Source organism: Bos grunniens, chromosome 18 (assembly GCF_055505025.1).
Source record: "Bos grunniens cultivar Pamir isolate PY7600 chromosome 18, Bosgru_T2T1.0, whole genome shotgun sequence".
NCBI classification, from domain to species: domain Eukaryota; kingdom Metazoa; phylum Chordata; class Mammalia; order Artiodactyla; family Bovidae; genus Bos; species Bos grunniens.
The window spans coordinates 39,275,979-39,301,848 of record NC_141182.1 but is presented as its reverse complement, the minus strand read 5'-3'; the positions used below and the strand labels follow the sequence as shown (position 1 = coordinate 39,301,848).

General features: G+C 42.5%; 1 protein-coding gene across 7 annotated transcripts in view; it reads right to left on the bottom strand.

Moving 5' to 3' along the window:
• The window catches only part of PKD1L3 (polycystin 1 like 3, transient receptor potential channel interacting), an 80,180-nt gene that overhangs the window by 22,011 nt on the left and 32,299 nt on the right, over positions 1-25,870 (bottom strand). For 6 of the 7 annotated variants that reach the window (XR_015145702.1, XR_015145703.1, XR_015145704.1 and 3 more), the window contains 7 exons: positions 21,079-21,225; positions 15,686-15,888; positions 14,786-14,985; positions 13,874-14,054; positions 12,278-12,470; positions 11,946-12,180; positions 1,209-1,308 (listed from right to left, as the gene is read on the bottom strand). Coding sequence is in view for 2 of the 7 variants with exons in the window: in XM_086351564.1 (XP_086207690.1) it covers positions 1,209-1,308; positions 11,946-12,180; positions 12,278-12,470; positions 13,874-14,054; positions 14,786-14,985; positions 15,686-15,888; positions 21,079-21,225 (1,259 nt within the window). In the remaining 5 variants the exon portion in view is untranslated. Of the gene's footprint in view, positions 1-1,208; positions 1,309-11,945; positions 12,181-12,277; positions 12,471-13,863; positions 14,055-14,785; positions 14,986-15,685; positions 15,889-21,078; positions 21,226-25,870 lie in introns of all 7 variants that reach the window. The other variant, XR_015145706.1, reaches the window with a different exon arrangement.

The following is a 25,870-nucleotide window of genomic DNA, read 5'->3' as shown; positions in this document are numbered from 1 at the left end:
TCTCCAGACCACACTGTGGGCAGAAGAATCTAGAGACATGTAAATCAAGATGGGGAGAGGGAGTTAGAATATGACCTAAAACATGTCAGCCTGTAGGAACCAAGTGCTGAGGGATCACTGGAGGGAAAATTAACCTCAAGGAATTCAGAGAAGGTGGCCCAGAGGCAGTGACATAGGACATTTGTTTTAAGTGAGTCAGAATTCTCTAGATGGATAAAGATGAGGTAAGAAAGAAAAAAAGTCACTTTAGGAGAGGGAACAGCAATTCAAGAGATGGAGAAATGAAAGGAGGACTGGGAAGGCAGTTTGAAGTCAGATTACTAGTTTTTTAATCTCAGAAGGAATAAGATGCCAACCCCTTAGCAGCTTGTCCACCACTCAGCTTAAGAAATAAGTGGCAGCTGAGATAAAACATGCTGTGCACCTCTCTCATGGTATCCCTTCTTTCTCTTCTTCATAGTTAATCCTAAATTTTGGAGTTTATTCTCCTATGCATTTCATTAAAAAATGTGTCTCTAAGCAAGGCATGCATTTCTTGCATGATTAAAATGTTGTGTTAAGGGACTTCCCCATAGAGGGGCATGGGTTCTATCCCTAGTCAGTAAACTAAGATCACACATGCGGTGCAGCCTGGCTGAAAACAGAATGTTGTGTTAATTTTTCTGCCATTTGCTTTTCGGCCACCTTTTGTGAGTTTCTTCTGTGTGAAATGAGTGGCTCTAGTCAGTTTTATTCAGACTTCCTCAGGCTTGGTGATTGAGTTGGGAGTGGGATTTAGGATTATTCTTAGTTTACAGCCAGTGGTGATATTAATTAACCGAAATGAGAAAACAGTAAAGAAGTGAATTTGTGGGGCAGGCAAATAATTCTGCTTGGGGCATGTTTGAGATAGCCGTAGGCATCCAGATACAGAGGGTGAGCAGCTGGAAACAGCATGTGGGGCTCCAGGCTAGAAACACGAGGAAGGAATCTGGAATATAGGGGAGAGTTGAAGCTCTGAGTGACCTCCGGAGGGATGGACCATAAGGAGTTCTGATGACCCACTGGTTGGTCTTGGGTCAGGGAGGAGGCACGATGGCTGGTTAGAGACCAGATCCCTGAGTGGATAAATTTGTCTTAGTCAGTGAGGTGGCTGGGAGTGCACTGTTCTGATGTACAATTTGCTCTTTGCAAAATGAGATATTAGTTAGAAGGATTAATTGAATTACCCCAGAGTGCCAAGATCCTCCTGGTTTGATGTTCCTTCTCTCTGTGAAGTTGTGGCAGCCTGTTCAGCATCAGTGAGTAGAACAGCGTGAGGAAGATCACCTAGACAGGAAAGTCAGAGGAGGCACTAATAATGAGCAGATATCACAGTATCCAAGAAGGCGGCACCGACAGAGGTGAAGGTGGGCATGACTGCTACATCTCAGTCAGCTGGCTCTTTATATTTATGGAACACTCAGGATTAAGTAATTTCATAGTTATTTCTGCATAACCACAAAGACATGGCTGACATGTTAATCTTTATATTTTTGCCTGTAGTCTTTAATCTACTTGGCTAGGAAAACCTAAACTATCAAATGATTTGTGATGCTTTGTATAAATTGTTCAGTAACACCTGTCTTTGGAACAACTTTGATGAGCAAGACTGAAGAAGCTATGCTTTTCAAAGTGCCAGTTCTGCTGAAGAAGGCATGGAGTTTTAGAACAGAGTAAGCCTCTGTTAGGGGAAACAAGTACCCCTCCTCCACCACCACTCCTTAAATTTCCTTGGAGAGGAGGAAGTCCTCCAATCCTCAGGGAACAGAGGATAAGAGTAATTATTTCTGGCCCACTGCCGCACTCCTTGCTGTGAGGGGACGATTGCAGGTGTGTGTGCTCTGCAGACCTGAAGTTGCCTTCTAGTGGACGGTCTCTAGGACTAGACCTGAGGTGGACGTGCCAAGCTGCTTCAGTGTCCGACTCTGTGCGACCCCAGACTGCAGCCCACTAGGCTCCTCTGTCCATGGGATTTTCCAGGCAAGAGTACTGGAGTGGGCTGCCATGTCCTTCTCTTCCTGACCCAGGGATTGAACCCGAATCTCTTACATCTACCCAGGATTAGCAGGTGGGTTCTTTACCAGTAGCACCACTGGGAAATTACTAAAAAGTACACTTGATGGACTTCCTTGGTAGTCAAGTGGTTAAGTCCCTCTGCCTTGCAATGCAGGGGACTTGGGTTTGATCCCTGGTCGGGGAACTAAGATCCCATATGCCACAGAATAACTAAGCCCATGTGCTACAACTACTAAGCCCACGCACCACAACTAGAGAGTTCCATGCACCGTAACGAAAGATCCTGTGTGCTGCAACTAAGACCCAGCACAGTGAAAAAAAAAAAAACAACTACACTTAGCCATAAGTGAAATGAAAGTTGCTCAGTCGTGTCTGACTCTTTGCAACCCCATGGACTATTCAGTCCACGGAATTCCCCAGGCCAGAATACTGGAGTGGGTAGCCTTTCCCTTTTCCAGGGGATCTTCCTAACCCAGGGATTGAACCCAAGTCTCTCACATTGCAGGCAGATTCTTTACCAGCTGAGCCATAGGAGTTCAACCAAATTCTCTCTGTAGCAATACTGATAACTAAGCTAACACATTGGTTTTCTATCTCTTCTGTTCCTCTTTTTATACTTTCTGACTTTTAAAAACTGATATACATTTATTATAAAAAGTTTGAAAAAATTTAGAGACTTTAAGAAACTAAAAATTTGGAAAGTGAAAGTGTTAGTTGCTCAGTCATGTCCGACTCTTTGCCATCCCATGGACTGTAGCCCGCCAGGCTCCTCTGTCCATGGAATTTCCCAGGCAAGAATACTGGAGTGGGTTGCCATTTCTTTCTCTAGGGGATCTTCTTAGACCAGGGATCAGACCTGGTCTCCAGTATTGGCAGGTTGATTCTTTACTGTCTGAGCCATCCATTAATTATTTTTGTCTTCAACTGAGCTAGTTCTCCACATCATTACATTTTCTATAACATTTTAAATGGTTGCTTAGTATCCTATTACACAGATATGGCTGTCTTATAACACATTAAGCAATGAACTATTCATGAACATTTAAATTGTTGTCAATTTTATCATTACAAACCACTCTGAATTTTCTCAGGAGACCCTTAGGAGTGGAATTCAGCAAAGGAATGTAGAATTTGAAGGCTTTAACTGTATATGCTGCCTAATGTTCCTCAGCCAGCATTAAGTGCCCATTTTTCCCTGGCAAACGGAAACACACATACACAATGCAAATCACTGTGTATTCATTTGTTTTTCTTTGCCACTGTTAAAAGCAAAATTGAATCTTATTGTTCTAATTTATTTGACTGGTGAAGAGGAGCTTTTTACAAGGTTTTTTTTTGCGGTGGGGGGGCGGTCATTGAAATAACAAAGTTTTTTTTTTAGCTTTAAAAAAGTATTTACACATACTTAAACCCCACTCTTTTTGGTGCATAATTCTGTAACTTATGACAAATACATAGAACTGAGTATCCACCACTAATCAATACACCTTACAGTTTCATCATCCAAAAATTCCCTGATGCTGCCCCTTTGTGGCTAACCCTTTCTCCAGCCTTCATCTCTGGCAACTCCTGATGGATTCTCCATCCATGTAGTTTTTGCTTTCTGCAGACTGTCATATAAATGGAAACGAAAGTATGCTTTGGGAACAGGTTTCTTTCACTTAGGATTCATGTACAATATGACATTTGAGAGTCATCCATGTCATTACACATACCAGTAGTTTGTTTCATTGATGAGCAGTCTTCTACCATACGGATGCTCCCCAGTTTATCCATTTAGCAGTTGACGGGTATCTGAGTTGGTTCCATCCTTGGCAATTATTATTGGCCACACCATGTGGCATCTTATTAATAGTTCCCTGATCAGCGATCAAACTTGTGCCTAACACAGTGGAAGTGTGGAATCTTAACCACTGGACTGCCAAGAAAGTTCCATTCTTGGCAATTATGAATAAAGCTGCCATAAATATTCACAGAGTTTTGTGTGAATATAGGGTTTTATTTCTTTTGGGAAAATACCTAGGAATGAAATTACTAAGTTGTATGGTAACTGTATTAATTTTGCAGGAAACTGGCAAACTGCTTTCCAAAGTGGCTATGCCATTTTTACGTTTCTACACATTCTACCACTGATGAATGCGAGTTCCCAGGTACTCTGCATCCTCACCAGCGTTTAGTATTATCAATACTTTAGTCATTCTACTCCAGACAATACTACAAAGCTACAGTTATCAAAACAGCATGACACTAGCACAAAAACAGACATATGGTTCAAAGGAACAGAACAGAGAGCTCAGAAATAAAGCCACACACTTATGGTCAATTAATCTACCAGGAGGCAAGAATATCCAATGGAGAAAAGACAATCTTTTTAGCAAGTGGTCCTGGGAAAGTTGGAGAGCCACATGTAAATCAATAAAATTAGAACACACACATAAAAATAAAACTAAAAATTGCTTAAAGACTTAAATAGACATGACATCATACAACTGTTAGAAGAAAACATAGGCAAAACATTCTGACATAAATGGTACCAATGTTTCCCAAGGCAATAGAAATAAAAACAAAACAAATTGGGCCTAGTCAAACTTCTAAGCTTTTGTACATCGAAGAAAACCATAAATAACATGAAAACAAACAAACAAAAAAATACACCTACAGACTGAGAGAAAACAATTGCAAATACTGTGACCAACAAGGGATTAATCTCCAAAATATACACACAGGTCATACAACTCAGTAACAGAAAAAGCAACCCAATTATAAAATTGGGAGAAGACCTAAATAGACATTTCTCCAAAGAAGACATACAGATGGCCAACAGGCACATGAAAGATGCTCATCATCGCTGCTGCTGCTGCCAAGTTGCGTCAGTCGTGTCCGACTCTGTGTGACCCCATAGACGGCAGCCCACCAGGCTCCCCCGTCCCTGGGATTCTCCAGGCAAGAACACTGGAGTGGGTTGCCATTTCCTTCTCCAATGCGTGAAAGTGAAAAGTGAAAGTGAAGTCACTCAGTCATGTCTGACTTTTAGCAACCCCGTGGACTGCAGCCTACCAGGCTCCTCCATCCCTGGGATTTTCCAGGCAAGAGTACTGGAGTGGGGTGCCATCATAATCACTAATTATTAGAAAAAGGCAAATCAAAACTACAATGAGGTACCACCTCACACCAGTCAGAATGGCCATCATCAAAATGCTGGAGAGGGTGTGGAGAAAAGGGAGCCCTCCTACACCATTAGTGGTAATATCAATTGGTGCAGCCACTAAGGAAAACAGTATGGAGGTTCTTCAAAAGACTAAAAATAGTGTTGCTGTATGATCCAGTAAACTCATTCCTAGACATAAATCCAGACAAAACTCTAATTCAAAAAGGCACATGCACCCCAATGTTCAAAGCATTTTCAAATTGTTCTGGCTTAAAACTCAACATTCAGATAACTAGGATCATGGAATCCAGTCCCATCACTCCATGGCAAATAGATGGGGGAATAAAATGGAAACAGTGAGAGACTTTATTTTCTTGGGCTCCAAAATCACTGCAGATGGTGACTGCAGCCATGAAATTAAAAGACGCTTGCTCCTTGGAAGGAAAGCTATGACCAACCTAGACAGCATACTAAAAAGCAGAGACATTACTTTGCCAACAAAGGTCCATCTAGTCAAAGCTATGGTTTTTCCAGTAGTCATGTGTAGATGTGAGAGCTGGACTATAAAGAAAGCTGAGTGCCGAAGAATTAATGCTTTTGAACTGTGGTGTTGGAGAAGACTCTTGAGAGTCCCTTGGACTGCAAGGAGATCCAACCAGTCAATCCTAAAGGAAATCCTAAAGGATGCTGAAGCTGAAACTTCAATACTTTGGCCACCTGATGTGAAGAACTGACACCTTAGAAAAGACCCTGATGCTGGGAAAGATTGAAGGCAGGAGGAGAAGAGGACGACAGAGGATGAGATGGTTGGATGGCATCACTGACTTGATGGACATGAGTCTGAGTAAGCTCTGGGAGTTGGTGACGGACAGGGAAGCCTGGCATGCTGCAGTCCATGGAGTTACAGAGTCGGACATTACTGTGCAACTGAACTGACTGACTGATGTTCACAGCAGCACTGCTTACAACAGCCAAAATGTGGAAACAACCTACATGTCCAACAACAGATGAATGGATGAATGGATAAAGATGCGGCACATATTTACAATGGAATTCCACTTAGCCATTAAAGAAAGAATAATGTCATTTGCAGCAACAAAGATGGACATAGAGATTATCATACTAAGTGAAGTCAGAATGACGCCATACCAGTATATCACTTACATGTGGAATCTAAAAAATGATACAAATGAGTTTATCTATGTAGAACAGAAACAGACGCACACACATAGAAGACATGTGGGACCTCCCTGGCGGTGCAGTGTATAAGAATCCACCGGTCAAGGCAGGGTACACGAGTTTGATCCCTGCTCCAGGAAGATCCCACATGCTGTGGAGCAACTAAGCCCGTGCATCACAACTACTGAGCCTGCAAGCCTATAAAGCCCACGCTCCACAGCAGGAGAAGCCACCACGAGAACCCCGTGCCCCACAATGAAGAGGAGACCCGGCTCCCCATGACCGGAGGAAGCCCATGCAAAACAATGAAGACAAGTGCAGCCAAAACTAAATAAAATTATTAAAAGGAGAGACAAGACATATGGTTACCTGTCGGGCAGGGATAAATTAGGAGTCAAATTAAGATAAATTAGCAGATACAAACTACTGTATATAAAATAGATAAACAGGGTCCTATTCTAATAGCACAGGAAACTATATTCAGTATCCCATTAATAAACAATGGAGAAGAATATGAAAAAGGTTACATCTATAATGGAATCATTTTGCTGTATACCAGAAACTAACACAACATTGTAAATCAACTATACTTAAATTTTAAAAAGTGTCTTTCCTGGAGCAAAATGTTTAATTTTGGTGAAGCCCTATTTATCAATTTTTTCTTTTCTGAGTTGTGCTTTTGGTAGAATTAAAAGAACTCTTGAAATGCAAGGAGATCAAACCAGTCAATTCTAAAGGAAATCAACCCTGAATATTCATTGGAAAGACTGATGCTGACGCTTCGATACTTTGGTCACCTGATGTGAAGAGCCAACTCACTGGAAAAGACCCTGATGCTGGGAAAGATTGAAGGCAAAAGGAGAAGAGGTCAGCAGAGAATAAGATGGTTAGACAGCATCGCTGACTCAATGGACATGAATTTGAGCAAACTTTGGGAGATAGTGAAGGACAGGGAAGCCTGGTGTGCTACAGTCCACGGGGTCACAAAGAGTTGGACACAATTTAGCGAAGGAACAACACAAGAACTCTTTGCCTAACCTAAGGTTACATAGATTTTCCCATATATTTTCTTTTAAAAATAGTTTTATATAATTTTTCTTCTGCAAACTCTTACATTTGAGTATATAATTCCTTATTAAAATTTTTAAACATACATAAAAATTGGAAGATACAAAAGCTAACATTTCACCGTATTTACTTTTTTGAACCATTTGAAAATAACAGACATCATGACATTTCATACCTAATTAAAGGTAGTTCTCACTTTGCATGGCAGTGTGGGATCACATAAATGATCTTGCAAGCTGAAACTGTGCAAGGTGATCTTAATCATCAGTGGGGAAAAGTATGATTGTTCTGTGACATCTAAGAATTCAGGAGACTTCCCTGGTGGTTCAGTTGTTTCAACTCCATGCACTCGAAGCAGAGGGCCTGGGTTGGATCCCTGTCAGGGAACTAGATCCTGCATGCTGCAACTAACAGCGGGTGCAGCCAACTAAATTAAGAAACAAAAAATAAAGACAATCTTCTACCTTAGGGGGAAAAAAAAGACTCATGTCAAACCATTAAAATCTCTTATTGTGGGCTATAAAGATACAAGGAAAAATTTAAAAGCAGTAGAATTAGTATGTAATTTAAAACATCAGAAACATTAAGAATTAAAGTTATTTCTTCAAAAGAAAAATTTATCAAGACTAATTTGAACAATGCTGTCCTTCCTTTTCTTGTATAAGTTAGAATTTGGGGACAGCATCTTTTCTATCTGTTTGGTGAACTGTCATACTGTTTTAAGTTTGCACTGGCTTCCAGCCTCTTATCCTTTCTGCTTTCAATGCTGTGAAATATCTCCTGCTGCTGCTAAGTCGCTTCAGTAGTGTCCGACTCTGTGTGACCCCAGAGACGGCAGCCCACCAGGCTCCCCCGTCCCTGGGATTCTCCAGGCAAGAACACTGGAGTGGGGTGCCATTTCCTTTTCCAATGCGTGAAAGTGAAAAGTGAAAGTGAAGTCGCTCAGTCGTGTCTGACTCTTAGCGACCCCGTAGAGTTCATTTAATATTAGTTTTTTGTTTTTTTTTTTGCTGGTGTTAATTCCTCCAGGATGTCATCATCCTTTTCCTCATAACCAATTTCTTCATTTAAGTTGGTAAGTTCGACCTCACTAAATTCATCTGGCCACTGTGTATAGTCCCCTGAACACAGGCAATCTTCCTACGGCCAGCTGCTTCTCGGATTAACTCCATTCACATTCTATTCAAATTTCACTTTGCATTATCATGTTGTTAATTTGCTGCATTTTGGTCTTTTTTGGCCAAATTCCTCTTTCCGTTATCCATTTTATGGTCAAATGTCACAGTTTATGACTGAGAGACAAGAAAGTAACACAACTACACAATCTGCTGTCTATACATAAACGGGATGACCAGCGAGCAGTCAGCCAGGCTCTGAGATGTGACAGGACTGGTCATGGATCATGACAGACACCTAAAAATACATGTTGTACACAGTGAATTATGGGCTGAAGGTCTAGTAGCAGCTGGTGTTTTATGTGATCACTCATGGTTGATATACCACACTGAGATTTGAACTGTCTTGCTGGCAACTGGTGTTATCTAGCTGAACCATGGTAACTGAAATTCATGCACCAACTACAACAGTTCAAGGCAAGGGCTGCCTGTTTTTAAGCATGTGCCTCCTAAAAACTGGAGCTTCCCAGGTAGTGCTAGTGGTAAAGAATCTGCCAGCTGATTCAGGAGATGCAGGTTCGATCCCTGGGTCGGGAAAATCCCCTGGAGAAGGAAATGGCAACCCACTCCAGTATTCTTGCCTGGAAAATCTCATGGGGTTTTTCTGACAGGCTACAGTCCATGGGGTCACACAGGGTCGGACGTGACTGAGCACACATGTGCAAGGTTCAAGGCCTCCTAATAATCAGGCCATTTTCATACCATTATTACACTTAAGGAAATGACCAATAACTTCCTAGGATACTGTCTAATCCATATTAAAAATGGCTCATTTATTTCAAGGACCTAGAACAGCCCTCCCTCATGAACTTTCTCTTGTAATAGTGACTTTTCAGAGAAACTAGGGTTGCATCCACAGTGATACCCCCCGAAGTGTGATCCACGGGTGAGCAGCCATCACCTGGCAACTAGCTGATTTCAGAACCTTGGGCCCCACTCCAGAACTCCTGTCCTCCATTTCGGTGTGTATCTTTTTAAATTAGTTATGCCCGGAAATAGTTAAGGCCTTTCAACAAATTCAGTATTTGTTTGCAACAACGGAATTTTTTAGACTGTTTAATTACTACCACTCCTCTTAACTGGATCTACTGTCTATTTTCGTTTATGTTTTGCATTATTTTAAGTTTGATCATCCTGGTCCATTAATTTGATTCTCAATAATGACATCTTCAATTCAAATTCTGAATCCTTAAAATCTGCAAATCGCCTTTTTCATTTCCTCAAAGTCTTTCTCTGTGTGTCTGCTATAATGGACTCTCCTGAAGAGCTCCTGTTATTTTTTCCATCTGTCTCTTCCTGCAGTTTACCCACTCTTGTATTCCTTGTACTCTGTCCATCTTTTACGATCAGTGCTTCTCAAACGGGGCTCTTCTTTGGAATCACCTGGGAAGTTTATGACATTCTGGGCCTTGGATCCATCTCCAGGGATTATGATTTGACTGGTCTGGAGAGAGGCCTGGCACCAAATGCTTTAAAAGCTCCCCAGGTCTGCTTGTGGGTTCTTAAAGCATAAGTAATCCTGTCACCAAAATTTAGAATGTTGGAGACTATAGGACAACTTGGTTTCTTCAACACACATACACTGTAAGAAAAGTAGCAAGAACAGAAAACGAGGGAAAGAGATAAAGGGACAAAGAACTTATAGATTACTTATTTTTTAAAGTCTCTTAAAAAAACTTGTTTATTATTTATTTATTTGGCTACACTGGGTGGGATCTAGTTCCCTGACCAGGGATGGAACCTGGGCCCCTTGCACTGGAAGCACAGAGTCTTACCCACTAGACCACCAGGGAAGTTCCTAGATTAAGTATAAAAATGCATGAGACAGGACTTCCCCGATGGTCCAGTGGTTAAGAATCTGCCTGCCAGTGCAAGGGATATGAGTTTGATCCCTGGTCTAGGAAGATCCCACATGCCACCAGAGCAACTAGGCAGCTGTGCCCCGAGTACTGAGCCCACAGACTCAAAGAAGGGCCCGCATGCAGCAACACAGACTGGTGCAGTTAAACATCAAAATAAATAAATTAAAAACATGTGACAAAGCAACTCACTGCAACACACAGACCTTATTTAGATCTTGATTTGAACAAAAAAACTATAAACACTTAGGAGACAACTGGGAAAATGTGAACACTGATTGGATTTTTAAAAACTGTAGTAAAATACACATAACAAAAAACTTACCATTTTAAGTTTAAAATATACCTTAACCATTTTAAGGTGACCAGTTCAGCAGTGTTACATACATTCATACTGTTGTGTAGATATCAGGAAATTGTTATTTAGGTGTGATAATGGCTTATATTTATGTTTTAAAAAGAAGAGTGTTTGTCTGGCTGAAATCTTTATGGATAAAATGATATGAAGTCTGGTATTTTTTCCCAAGATAGATGAAACAAGACTGGCCATGAATTGTGGGGTAACTGTTGAATCTGGGTAACAGGAATTTAGGATTCATTATACTACTTCCTCGGAGAAGGCAATGGCACCCCACTCCAGTACTCTTGCCTGGAAAATCCCATGGATGGAGGAGCCTGGTAGGCTGCAGTCCATGGGGTCGCTAAGAGTCGGACACGCCTGGGCAACTTCACTTTCACTTTTCACTTTCATGCATTGGAGAAGGAAATGGCAACCCACTCCAGTGTTCTTGCCTGGAGAATCCCAGAGACGGGGGGAGCCTGGTGGGCTGCTGTCTATGGGGTCACACAGTCGGACATGACTGAAGCGACTTAGCAGCAGCAGCAGCAGCAGCATACTACTTCCTATACTTTTGTGTGTGACATTTTCCTTAAAGTTTAAGGAAAAGGAAGATTTTTTAAAAAGTAAGTTTTCTTACTTAGTAGTTTATTATTGATTTTTTGTTTGCATGTGTGTTAAGTCCCCTCAGTCGTGTCCAACTCTTTGTGACCCTATGGACTCTCGCCCGCCAGGCTCTTCTGTCTATGGAATTCTCCAGGAAAGAATACTGGAGTCGGGTTCCATGCCTTCTTCCAGTGGATCTTCTGGACCCAGGTACTGAACCTGGGTCTCCTGAACTGGCAGGTGGGTTCTTTACCACTAGTGCCACCTGGGATGCCCTATTATTGATTTTTTAACTTGTCTCTCTTAACTCCCCCATCCTTTTCTGCTAAACTTCTACCAGTCTTACCAGTTCTTCGTTTTTTCCATGACTACTACACCCACACCCCTAACAAATTTTACCCTGTCAATTTGTTTTTTGTTCTTGTCAAGCTGTCAGAACCATGAGGCACCTTGGACTGACTCACAGACCTTGGTTCCCCAAGCTTCCTGCAACTACAGCGCCTCCTCCCATGCTGGCGTGACAGTTCCTCACGTACCTTTGCTGGCTGGCTGATGAAGGTGTTCTGAAGCAATGACAGTATCATCGAAATAACCCAGCTGGTGGCTTGGTCTTTGTTCAGTTCCAGGCTATAAAGTGCTGTAAAGAAGGCTGAGGCCAGGCTAGTGACACCCAGAAGGAGCCAGCAGAAGTATGTCAACCATCTGTGCCAGCCTTTAGAGACACGCTGCTTCCCTTCTTCTGGGCTCAGGATGGGGAAACTGGTTGCCTCCCTTAGGAACAGAAGTTGAAGGAATAACCAACCTCGTCAACAGCTGACAGAGAGGTTTAGGAAGACTACATGTGGTAAAGCCCAGTGGGATGTGTTACCTGGATAGCCCTTGCTCTGTGGGAAGAACATGGGTTTCCAAGAGTTCCTGGAGTTTTTGTAGTTGGTGGACTGCATCAAGGAAGTCACTGGGGTGATCAGCCTGGGTGGGACCTGGTGTCTGTAAGTGAGACTGGAGCCTCTGCAGAACTCTGAGCAGGTAACTGCAGAAATGACGGTGGTTTTCAGCAACCACTGAAAATACAGCCCAGGTTGACATGTGAACAAGTGGAGGATTTCAAGAAACAGAAATTCTTGGTAGAAATGAGCAATCTGTTAGCTGATGAAAGTGAAAGTCCCTCAGTTGTGTAGGACTCTTTGCGACTCCACGAACTACACAGACCATGGAATTCTCCAGGCCAGAATGCCTGAGTGGGTAGCCTTTCCCTTCTCCAGGGGATCTTCCCAACCCAAGGATTGAACCCAAGTCTCCCACATTGCCAGCGGAGTTTTTACCAGCTGAGCCACAAAGGAAGCCCAAGAATACTGGAGTGGGTAGCCTATCCCTTCTCCAGCAGATCTTCCCAACCTAGGAGTTGAACCAGGGTCTCCTGCATTGCAGGCGGATTCTTTACCAACTAAGCTATCAGGGAAGCCCCTGTTAACTGATGATGAGGTTAAATTTCCTAGTTGATGAAGACTGAAGAATACAGAACTGTATTCTCTGAGCATGCTGGTATATTTGCAACAATTTGTAAAATCCTATATTACTTTGATAGAGGATCAAAGTAATTTTTAAAGCTAATTGAGTTTTTTCACCAGAACTTCAGTACATGTGAACCCCACTCCAGCACTCTTGCCTGGAAAACCCCATGGACGGAGGAGCCTGGTGGGCCGCAGTCCACAGGGTCGCTGAGTTGGACATGACTGAGCGACTTCACTTTCACTTTTCACTTTCATGCATTGGAGAAGTAAATGGCAACCCACTCCAGTGTTCTTGCCTGGAGAATCCCAGGGACGGGGGAGCCTGCTGGGCTGCCGTCTATGGGGTCACACAGAGTTGGACACGACTGAAGTGACTTAGCAGAATGTGAGTGTGAAGTCGCTCAGTCGTGTTGGACTCTTTGTGACCCCATGGATTATAGCCTACCAGGCTCCTCCGTCCAGGGGATTTTCCAGGCAAGAGTACTGGAGTGGGTTGCCATTTCCTTCTCCAGGGGATCTTCCCGACACAGGGATGGAACCCAGGTCTCCCACATTGTAGGCAGATGCTTTACCGTCTGAGCCACCAGGGAAGTAGAGTGCTTAGAAGGCCCAAACTAAATTCAAGAATTCATAAGTCACACAATCTCATCATTCCATAGAAGAAAGAGAATGACACGCTTTCACAGCCTCTGACGAAGCAGATGAAGTATGGGGGGGTCTGAGACAGAGGACATTTTTGGTGGGTTTTTCTTTTAACCTTTACTTTTTAAGACCAGATATGCTGTCTCAGAAGCTCTGAGAGGTAGCAGAGCTGTCTGCCCTCTGCTGGGAGTTTAAGGAAATGAAAAAACAGCAGAAGCTGGCATCATGCCTGTTGATTATGCTGAGAGCGTGTCAGGTGTGTGGGGTGGGGGCAGATAAAAGATCAGATCCTGAAACTTACTGAACTTTACCATTTGCCCAGTAGTGTCCTGCCTGCTGGGGACAGCCTGGATGCTCTAAGTAAGAACAGATGAGGCTAGACAAAAGCTTCAGCAGCTCGTTTATGCTATCAGAACGCCATGAAGATGGTTCGCACTCTGAGAGTAGGTACGTATTTCTCCTGAGCAGGAATCCCACAGTTTCCTTTAATTCCTGAAAGTGGAACCAAGAAGAGAAAAGTCAGTTTTACATTAAACTCAGGCCTGGGAGCAATTAGAGACAGTCACGAGACGGTTTATCTTCTCGGAGGGGCATACGCTCAGTGTGTGTGCACGCTAAGTCGCTTCAGTTGTGTCTGACTCTTTGCGACCCCATGGACTACGTAGCCCTCCAGGCTCCTCTGTCCATGAGATTCTCCAGCCAAGAATACAGAGTGGGTTGCCATTTCCCTTTCCAGGGGGTCTTCCCGACCCGGGATGGAATGTGTGTCCCCTAACGTCTCCTGCGTTGGCACGTGGGTTCTTTACCACTAGTGCCACCTGGGAAGCCCTATGCTCAGTGTAAATGACCTCAATTTTTCACTTTCTCTCTCCTTTTTCACAAAGAAGTCACCTCACAGTAGCTTCAGAACTAGTTTTATTTAGGAAAGAATCTAGGATGAAAGAAGAAGAGTTTGAACAAACATCAAAAAACTAAGACACCTCCAGAGCAGGGCATTCTGCACTCACGTCAGTGCTGAGAACACTCCAGAATCAAGAGAAAGAACTAGAGGCAGGATGACGATGGCTCAGGGCACAGGGATTAGAGTACAGCTCTAATTAGAGCACAGCTCTAGTTAATAGAGCTCCGGAGCCTTGCCGGAGAGCCTCGTGTTCACTGGCCTTCTCCACCACGTCAGGGAGGGCAGCATGACATTTACCTTTAAACTCTGATACCACGCTCACCTCAACCACCTCCGTGAGAGAGAGAGGCTCTGAAGAAGCATCCGAGGGGCAGGAGGCCTGGATGGGAGGAAAGACAGGCAGAGGCTCCTGTGGTTGGATCAACGGGAAAAGCCGCCCGATCACAAGACTGATGGGGAAAAAGATGACTGCAGTTTGGATGCTGACGAGCAGTTCAGACCAGGTCACAGAAAACGGGCCCACTGAAAAAGAAAAGCATGACGTCAACCCTCATCCTCGACCATTAAAATCATCTCCGAGATACTCCTCTCCCAGGTTTAAGTGTTGTTTTAAAATTTATTTTAATTGGAGTGTAACTGCTTTACAATGTTGTGCTAGTTTCTGCTGTGCAGCATTGTCAATCAGCTGTGAGAACACATTAATATATCCCCTCCCTCATTGCCCCCCTCCCACCCCTACTCCCATCCTGCCTCCCCAGGTCAGCACAGAGCCCCGAGCTGAGCTCCCTGTGTTCTACAGCGGCTTCCCACTAGCTACCCAGTTCACACGTGGTACTGCACATGTCAGCTGCTCTCTCAGCTCATCCCGCCCTCTCCTCCCCATGCCAGGTCCAAAGTCCATGCTCTTCGTCCTGCAGTTTAAATATTTATTTACCAATTGACTATGATTATCCAAGGATAGCAAGTTATTTTGACAGTCAAGATCCTGAAGTGTCTCTAAGGCCATTTCATTTGTTAATGAGTGAGATCAATGAGAAAATGTGTATTCTAATGTTAGAGTAAATGAGTATTCTCATTTAAGAGTAGAATTAGATGAGTACTCTAATGGGAGGGCAGCAGAGGAAAAATGAAGGCCCCCGGTGACTCCGTTTCTAACTTGGAAGGGAGGAATGGCGTGTAGAAGAAGGACTACCTGCCACAAACAGCACACGTCAGGGCTCACCCCGAGCTTGCTCATCTCTCTTGGTGGTGGTACTGTTCACCTTCCAGAACATGACGTTGGTGACCATGTTGCAGAGAAGGAGGGTCATGTAGCAGGTGAGCCGCTGGACCCTCGTAAACTGGTTCCAGGGGTGTCGAGTTGCGACTGAGAGCCACAAGCAATCCTGGGTGAACTTCTCTATGATCATGGAGGAGAACAGGTGTCTAACAAGATAAATCAGAACAGGAAATGCATGAGATTTCATTCTGAACATGGCCTCGTTTGAGATGTGGTTCACCTGGCGGCAAGCGACACATCGACAGCTCAGCCACTGCTCAACACCCTTGTGAAGCAGCTTTCAGGTGACACGGTATGATTTTTGCTGCTGTTGTTGTTACCATAGGGTAATAGGTTTTTGAGGATAAGGGTAACTTTATGAGATTTTAAAACTAAAACCTTGTTTTGGCTTTACCAGAGGTTTTGATAAGTCTTTTTTATTCTTGGAAAGTTTGCATTAAGCTTCCACTCAATATAGGGGCTTCCCTGGTGGCTCCGACGGTAAAGAATCTGCCTGCAATGAAGGAGACCTGGGTTTGATCCATGGGACGGGAAGATCCCCTGGAGTAGGAAATGGCATCCCACTCCAGTATTCTTGCCTGGAGAATTCCATGGACAGAGGGGCCTTGGTGGGCTGGGGTCACAAAGAATCTGACATGACTGAATGACTAACATTTTCACTTTTTCCACTCAAGATAGTTACAAGGTATGGTAAACTTATATAAGGTAAACTCATACTTGGAGAACCTTCTCTACTCTCCAAAGAAACTATAAATACAATATAAAAAGAAAAAATTCAAAATATTAGCTGGGCTTAAAAACAAAATAAATGTCTCTGAAGAAGAGGGATGGGATGAGAAAAAAGATGGTAAGTGGGGAAGAAGCCACAGGATTCTGAGCTCCGGGTTTGGAAGAAGGCATGCTGCTAAGTCGCTTCAGTCGTGTCCGACTCTGTGTGACCCCATAGACGGCAGCCCACCAGGCTTCCCCGTCCCTGGGATTCTCCAGGCAAGAACACTGGAGTGGGTTGCCATTTCCTTCTCTAAAGCATGAGAGTGAAAAGTGAAAGTGAAGTCACTCAGTCGTGTCCGACTCTTCGAGACCCCATGGACCACAGCCCACCAGGCTCCTCCATCCATGGGATTCTCCAGGCAAGAGTACTGGAGTGGGGTGCCAAGGTATACACAGGTCAAAGTTTGATTCCCAGAGAGAAGCTGACAGTGATTCATGGAAGGAGGGAAAGGAAGGGCAGGTAAAGCCAACTTCACTGCCTGAAGCCAGGGCTGAGGCTGGAGCTCAAGGAAGAACTCTGCAGAACAAAAAAACTACCTCAGGGCTGCCGCTGCTGCCAAGTCGCTTCAGTCGTGTCCGACTCTGCGACCCCAGAGACGGCAGCCCGCCAGGCTCCCCCGCAGGGCTACACATTTGTAAGTAGGGAGGCAGGGGACAGCGGGCAGCCCCTCAACCAGGAACACAGCCAAGAGACCCCCTGGCTCATGACAAGGTGTGTGACAGGTCGTTTCCTTAGTTTCTCTGAGGACCAGGGGCTCCAAAATGGGGTAATAAAATAGACCCTAGTTCTAGACTGGTGATGTGAAGGGCTGAATGAAAAAAATTGAGAAAAGTACTCGTCAGGGATATGTGGAGGAGAGAGAGATTGAGATTTAAAGATGAAACCAACCTACAACCCCAAATTCCTAAACATATTTATAAATCTAATGCTGAAAAAGGCAGCCAACACAATATTTCAGGCCAGAAGAAACTAATTTTGTGGGACAGTCTGGCAAAGACTTGAAGTGTTTCAGGTTGCTCAAAGATACAAGTAAAGCTACAAAACAGAAAGAGACTCACCAACTTAGAAAACAGTTGCAGGGGGAGGGATAGTGAGGAAGTTTGGGAAGGTCATGTACACACTGCTATATTTAAAATGGATAACCAACAAGGACCTACTGAACAGCAGATGGAACTCTGCTCAATATTATGAGGCAGCCTGGATGGGAGGGGGGCTTTGGGGGAGAAGGGATACATGTGTACGCGTGGCTGAGCACACTGGCTGTCCACCTGGAACCGCCACACCTTGTTAATCAGTTATACCGCAATACAGAACAAAGTTCAAAAAGTATATATATATATATACATAAAAAAAAGAAGAAAATGTCAGTTGCTACTTGCACTGTAGTGATTGTTTTGTTTGCTACTACTGTATCTCATGTCTCAGCAATCTGCAGGAAGATCCAATGGCCTTGAGGGGAGGCCATGTGCTTTAGAAGAAAGAATCTTCAACAGGAGAGGGGATAAGACCTGAGCCTCTGCTGTTTCTTATGTGCTTCATCTGGAGCAAGTCAATTTAACCAATCCCTGCTACATTTTATACATCTATGAAATAAAGAACTTGACAGTAACTAATGATATAAAAATGATACAAGGAATAATGTTCACTTTAAAAGAATAAAAAATGAAGAAAAACCCAGAAATAAAATACATTTGAAATCTTAAAATGGAAAAATATGGTCCTCAAAACAAAATAATTAGGAGAAAGAGACACTGGTTTAAGAGAAAAATCAGTGAACTGCCACAGACAGACAAAAAAGATATGCACGCAAGAGTGGCTTAAAAACACGGAGGATCGTTAGAGAGACTTTGCATATAGCGAGGGAATGTCAGAGGAGCAGTATTTTCAGAAGTGACATTTGAGAATTTCTGTTTATTAAACACATGACTCTGTATATCAAAAGTGCATTTTGGGACCCCCCTCCCTGGAGGTCCGGTGGTTAAGACTTCAGGCTTCCAGTGGTCAGGGAACTAAGATCCTGTATGCCATGCAGCACGCCACCCCCCAACCCCAAAGAGCACATTTTACATGTATTTTACCACAATAAAACTTTTTTAAAGTACACTCTGAGTGCTAAACAGGATTTTAAAAAAAGGTAAATCCATAGTGAAAAGAAATATGGTAAAATTTGGAACATCAAGGATAAAGAGAAAATACTAAAAAGAGAAAAGACAACATACTTTAGAAGAATAACAGGTAGACTGACATAACAACAGAGGCAGTGCTGAAAGGCAGTCCTCCATGAACGCTTCACATTTAGGCATTTATACAAACTTTGCTCCTGGACTATGTTTTCAAGTATCTTAGTGTAAGCAGACAGCCCTAAAAAGACAGAATCAGGAACTCTCTTTGGAGACAATTTACATTTCCAGATTATAAAGACAGAGACTTCTTGCTTCCCAGAGACTTTCTAGGGTAATAAAGATAGACATGCCTTCTTCTCACCCCTTGAGAGATTTGCCTACATTGCAGGCTGATAAAGATAAGGTCTTATTCTATAGGGAAGGATGGACAGGTTTTCTGGCAGCTCATAGATCAGCGTCTCCTGGTTTTGGGGTTCCTCTTTTGTAACATACCTCTACTGCTTGTGCAGCTCACAGCTGGCTCTCATCACATCACCCTGTCAAATCAGGGAGCTGCCACAAATTACTGCTCTGGCTGCTACTACTGCTCTAAGTAGTAAACTGTCTAAATCCATTTGGGTCAGTGGAAACAGTGGAAGGAATACCTCTGAAAATTCTTCCACAAAAACAATGATAAAACTTCTTTTAAAAAGTTAGAATCAAATTTTCAGAACTCAGGTAAGTAACCAAAGGTTTGTAGCAACCTGGGAGTGTTTACATAAGAAAAACGGTTAAATATCAGTAAGAACAGAGAATTTTGTGGCATTTTAATTGGCCCTATTTCCCCATCTCCCTTTCCCTAGCTCCATGGTAACCTTGAAAACCAAGAGCCTTCAATCACAGTGAAATCCAGCAGCCTGGCAGTCACTAGAGGGGGCAGAAGGGGATTAAAAGCATCCTTCCCAGAGAGCCGTCATTATCTGACTTGTCTGGTAGTTCCCGGGAAAACTCCACTTGCAAGACTGCCCTTATTTGATATGACTGGACACTCATCCAGTGAAAAATGCTTCTTCTTTGAGGGCACTGTCAAAAATGTTAAGAGGCAACTGTTTAACTTCACAGCTGCCTGATAAGGCAGGCAAACAACGGGCTCATCACAAAGCCTGAGAAAGTCAGAGGTCCACAGGAGTTTTGAAAAGCTTCGACACAGTCCTGGGAGTCTAATGATAGGAGGCCATGTGCACGCCCGGGGATGTGGGCATGCTCAGGAAACACCTGAGCAGGCCCTACACTTCTACTCCTGGAAGAACCCTGAAGCTCTCAGCAAGCAGGAAGTGAAGGCTCAGGCAGAGCTGTCAGCCACCTGGCTGCATGCGGAAGGCATGGCACAACATGTGTGCAAAACCCCTCAGCAAAGGCTGGGAGGCTTACTGGCTCAGGCCTTTAAAGAGGTCTCTGTCTAGCTGTTAGCTGCCCACTGAACTGACTGAGCAAGAACTTCAGTTTCACATACGATAGAAATACAGATTTTATAGAATTAGTTCGAAACAGACACAGGACAATAACGGACACTAAGAACAAGTACTGGGGGAGAGGAAGGAGGTTTGATCTTCAGAGTGGCCACATTTCATTATTTAAAATGTTGGGTTTTCAACAGAAGATCACAAGACATGAAAAGAAACAAAGTCTATCTCTCCCTCACACACACACACCACACTCAACAGATTGTTACTGAGGAAGCCAAGACACTGGATTTACTAAAGATTTCAAATCAGCTATTTTAAATATGTTCAAAGAAATAAGGGAAATCATGTTGAAGTAACTAAAGGAAAGTAAATGAGCATGATGTCTTGCTAAATAGAGTATTAATGAAGATACAGAAATTATTATTACTGGTTGCACTGTGTGGCACGCAGGATCTTAATTCCTGTTTAGGGATCAAACCCGTGCCGCCTGCATTGGAAGTGTGGAGTCTTCCAATGAACCACCGGGGAAGTCCCCAGAGAATTTTTTTTTTTTAACTAATTTTTTAAAAGTTTTTAAAAAATGTGAACCATTTTTAAAGTCTTCATTGAATTTTTTACAATTTTGCTTCTGTTTCATGTTTTGGTTTTTTGACCATAAGGCATATGGGGGTCTTAGCTCTCTGACCAGGAATCGAACCGTTGCCCCGTATGCTGGAAGTGTGGAGTCTTAACCACTGGACCACCAGGGAAGCTCTCAGAAGTTATTAAAAAAAAAAAAAACAAATAGAAAGAGTGCAGCTGAAAAATACAGTAAGTGAAATGGAAAATTCACTAAAGGCTCAAAAGCAGATGTGAGCTGGCAGGAGAAAGAAGATAGGTCAGACTTGAAGATAGGTCAGTTGAAATTGTCTTGTCCAAGGAACAGAAAGAAAAAATAATGAAGAAAATGAACAGAGCCTCAGAGACAGGTAGCACATCATCATTTCTCAACAGTACCTAAAGGAAAAGAGCTCCTTCTTTGAGACTGGCATGAAGACCCGGTCGCGCTCACAGTCTCCAAGGTCCATGGCCAGCCAACAGTTGCACAGGAAATGCCATTTCCTTTTACCTGCGATGTCAGTGACAGTCACCTGGCTTACATACCTATAGTAAAATAAAGACAATCATGTTAGAGGGTGGGCATCAATCAATTGCTGTAATAAGCAGTGACCTTATGGAAGCAACCTCAATGTCCATTGATGGCTGAATGGATAGAGAAAATGTGGTATATATACCGTATACAATGGAATATCATTCAGTTACTAAAAAAAGAATGAAATTTTGCCATTTGTGACATGAATAGAGGGCATTAGCCTAAGTGAAATAAGTCAGAGAGAGACAAAGACAGATATGATCTCACTTATATGTGGAATGTAAAGGCAAAGGTCAGGAGAGTCAAAAGGTACAGACGGCCAGTTATAAAATAAGCCAAGGGGATGTAACATACAGCATGGCGACTGTAGTTAATAATATGGTGTCGCATATATGAAAACAGCTACAAGAGCAGATCTTAAGCCTCACAATGAGAAAAAAATTCTCTATATATGGTGATGCTTGTTAACTAGACTTATGGTGATTATTTCACAATACATACAAACATCAAATCATTAGGTTGCAGACCTGAAGCAAATATAAAGTTGTACATCAATCATACTGCAATAAAAATAAAAAAGAAAATCTTAATAATTGACAGAGGGTGTCCAAGTAAACAGATTCTGCTTCATTGTAGGGGCAAGAGCCAAAGAAAGAAAAGAGATCTGATCCCACTTTCTCCTTCCCAACCTCTAAAGGAGTTCACGTACCAAATATCAGAATGCAGACTTCCATAACCTGGAATAGTCAGTGTGTGTTTCTATTCCTTAAGATTTCTTCTTTCTACAGGGACAGCACCCCACCACCTTTGTAAATATCCCATCTGCCTCCATCTTTCACCACTAGGGTCTAAGGGGGTGTACATGGGGAGTGGGCTTTAATGTTTATACTAATGACTTGTCTTGTTTGGGTCTGTGGCTTCATCTTGGCTTCAGAGCAACAGGTCCTGAAACTTCATCCTCTTTTCAACCCGTTTTTTTTTTTAAACCATGTGTCTCTGTCTTCTCCCCTGATTTCAACCATCAACCAATTTGTCCTGCAGAACCTCTGCTCTGCCTGTTTGACTTCACCTTGCACCTAGTCAGCTAATCTCCTTTACTGAAAGGATGCTACTTCTCCAAAAGTCTATACGAAACCATTCAAATCTCTCTGGTCAAAATTCTTATTTTAGTTGGAAGTTATTTTCTTTTTTTTTTTGGAAGTTATTTTCTGTGTGAGGAGCACAGATCGCTTTAAAGCTAAAATTATTTCTGGGACTCTCTTTTGAAGCAGTTAATATAATCACAAGTGACTAAGTTGCATTTGATTTAAACTTAGCTACTTGTTAAAGCTTTCATTTAATAGCAAAGTATAAAAAAAGAGAAAATATTCATTTTCTGATTGGTGAGAAACTAGTCAACCGTTTTTTTCTCTGCTCTCCTTTCATACAGAAAAGAAACAGAGAATCTAATGTGTGTCAGAACAATCTAGTTGATACATTCAGTACGATCAGTATAAAGATACAGAAAGCATAGTCATTTTCTAAGAAAATATGCTGGCAGTCTGCTTTTTATTGGGGGTGGATAGTTCTTTTGCTTCTCTGTGTTTTCCAAGTTTTTTGTATTCAAACATCTATTACTTTTGCAATTAAACAAAGAAAAGAAAATATTGACTAAAAAAATTCTTTGAAAGAGCCTTAATAACAAAGTCTAGAAGTGAACAGGTAACTCTTGAGAACTGTAACAAATATTTATTGTTACAATAGACTGTAATTATCAATTATAACAAATATTGAGTCCTACTATAATTTTGGCACTGTATGTGCTGTTGAGAATACAAATACAACTAAGTCAACATTGCTATTCCATGAGGAGCATAAAGTCATTATAAGTCAAAAAATATTATAAGACTCCATATAAAATTAGAATTGATATAAACCAGTGATAAAAGTAAGAAAAATGGAAAATATCATATAGGTGTGAATTCCTTTATGTGTTGTGAATTCCTTTGTGTGTTTCCTCAAAGAGAAATATCTATTTAAATTAAAAAATGTATTTCTAATAATTATAAAATATTGTTAAAACTTTTGGAAGTAACTAAAACTACCCTGAAGAAAAACTTAAAAATTCATAATCCTACTACCCAGGGATAACTATTGGTAATAATTTAGTGTATATAGCTCTAGACTTTCCCTTATAAACACACTTGAAAAAAAAATCAACTCTGTTGTGGTATAATTTACATAGGATAAAAGGCACCCATTTAAAGAATATAGTTCAGGGAATTTCCTGGCAGTTCAGTGGTTAGGCCTCTGGGCTTTCACTGCCAAGGGCACAAGTTTGATCCCTGGTTGAGGAACTAAGATCCTGCAAGCCATGGAGTGCAGCCAAAAAAATAAAAATAAAAAGTACTGTTCACTGCATTGTGGACAACTGTATACACCTGTATAATAAGCACCACCATCACCACCCTGAAAAGTTCCCGCGCCCCCTTTCCAGTCAGCCCTCCTCAGGCTCACCCTGGGCTCCAGGTGACCACTGATATACTTCCTCTCTCTACAGGTTAATTTGCTTTTTTCAGAATTTCACATATTCTTGTGTGTCTGGCTTCTTTTGCTCAACATAATGCTTTCTGAGATTCGCCCATGTTGCTGTATCAGTAGATTGTTCTTCTTTGTCAGGGGTCATATTCCACCAAATGAACGCACTAACATTTGTTTATTCATTCAGCTGATGGACATTTGTGTTGTTTCCAGTTTGAGGCTATTCTTCATAAAGCTGCTATCAAAGTATTTGTGTAAGACTTGGAGTGGACATACGTTTTCACTTATCTTGAGTAAATAACTAGGAGTGGAATTTCTGGGTCATAGGGTAAACGTATGTTCAACCTTACAAGGAAACTGCCAAATTGTTCTTCACCGAGGCTGTACTGGTTTACATCCCTTCAGCAGCGTGTGAGAGCTCTTAACTGCTCCCCACCCTCACTCCACCTTTTAGTTTTACTCATTCTAGTGGGTGTCTACTGCTATTGCTGTGGTTTTAATTTGCGTTTCCTGATAACCAATGATGCTGAGCATCTTTCAAGCGCTTATTATACCCTATTTACCTTATGAAAGAGAGCGGAACAACAGTGGAGCCAACTGGTGTGTAGATACCTGAGCAGGATGGAAGCAGCAGGGAAATCCTCGGGCTGTCCTGGCCTTATGGTTGGTGTCTCTAGTCCAGCAGAGAAGGACTTTTTTAAAACTTCTTTTTGGCCATGCCATGCAGCTTGTGTGATCTTAGTTCCCCAACCAGGAATTGAACCTAGACCCTTGGCAGTGAAAGTGTGGAGTCCTGACCACAGGACTGCCAAGGAATTCCTGGGAAGGACTTCTTGTGCTAACAATTTTAGGCTGGATGCATATTCCTTTCAGGTGGGAAATATTTAGCAACTGACTTGTTTCTGGGTCAGTTCTCAAACCTGGATCTGAGATCTTTGGGGTTGCCCTGGTGGCTCAGTGGTAAAGAATCTGCCCACAATGTGGAAGACCTGGGTTCGATCCCTGGGTCAGAAAGATCCAAAGGCAAGCCAGAATCCAAGGACAGAAGAGCCTGGTGGGCTACAGTTCATGGGTCCATGGGGTTGCAGAGCTGGACACGACTGAGCAACTAACACACACTGAGACCTCTGACTTCACTGCCTTCCTTTTTCCTAATCCCAACAAACCAATGATCTTCATCCTCAATTAATTTTTATCATCTACTTTCTCCACTCACTTCTCATAATTCTCAGAGTGCTGCTGAAGGAAGACGTGGGAGCGTCTGGACCCAGCACAGGGCAGGCACGCACACTCAGCACTGACCGCCTCCAACTCTTTCGGGACATCCCAACTGTAATTCCACTCCTTCCCCTCTCCTTAAGCTCTTCATTTTGACCCAAAGTATATTCTCTATATAGTCATGTATTAAATACTCTTTAAAGATGCTTTTTGTGTTTAGAGATACTTTTAACTTATGGTACTTTGGGGCAATGTTTCATTGTTACTATTTTCTGTTCACAGTAGTGACAATGTTTAATGGAAAAAAACCTGGGACTCCGTTGGTGGTGCAGTGGTTGAGAATCTCCCTGCCAATGCACAGGACACGGGTTCGATCCCTGGTCTGGAAAGATCCCACATGCTGCGGGGCAGCTAAGCCCGTGCGCCACAACCACCAAGTCCGCACTCTAAAGGCCATGAGCCACGAGTAGAGGAGCCGCTGCGATGAGAAGCCTGCACCCTGCAACTGGGAGTAGCCCCTGCTGACTGCGACAAAGATCTGGCACAGCCAAAATAAATAATTTAAAAGATGTTTTTAAAAAAATCTATCATTCTCCCTCTCATAAAATCTCTTAATTTTCAATATTTCTTTCCAGGTTTTCTTTTGTGTAGACAGCTTTGAAATGAAAATCTAACAGGTAATTCCCTGGTGGTCCAGTGGTGAAGACATGCACGTCCCATGCAAGGGCACGGGTGTGATCCCTGATCGGGGAACTAAGATCCCACATACTGCATGGTGCAGTCGAGAAAATATTAAAAAGAAAGAAAAATAAATTAAAATCAAACAGGTATTTGTTACTATTTGATCCAAAACATTATAGTTATTTACTGTGATGCCGTGCAGGTCTTTCCCCAGAATGCTGCAGAGAAGCAGCACAC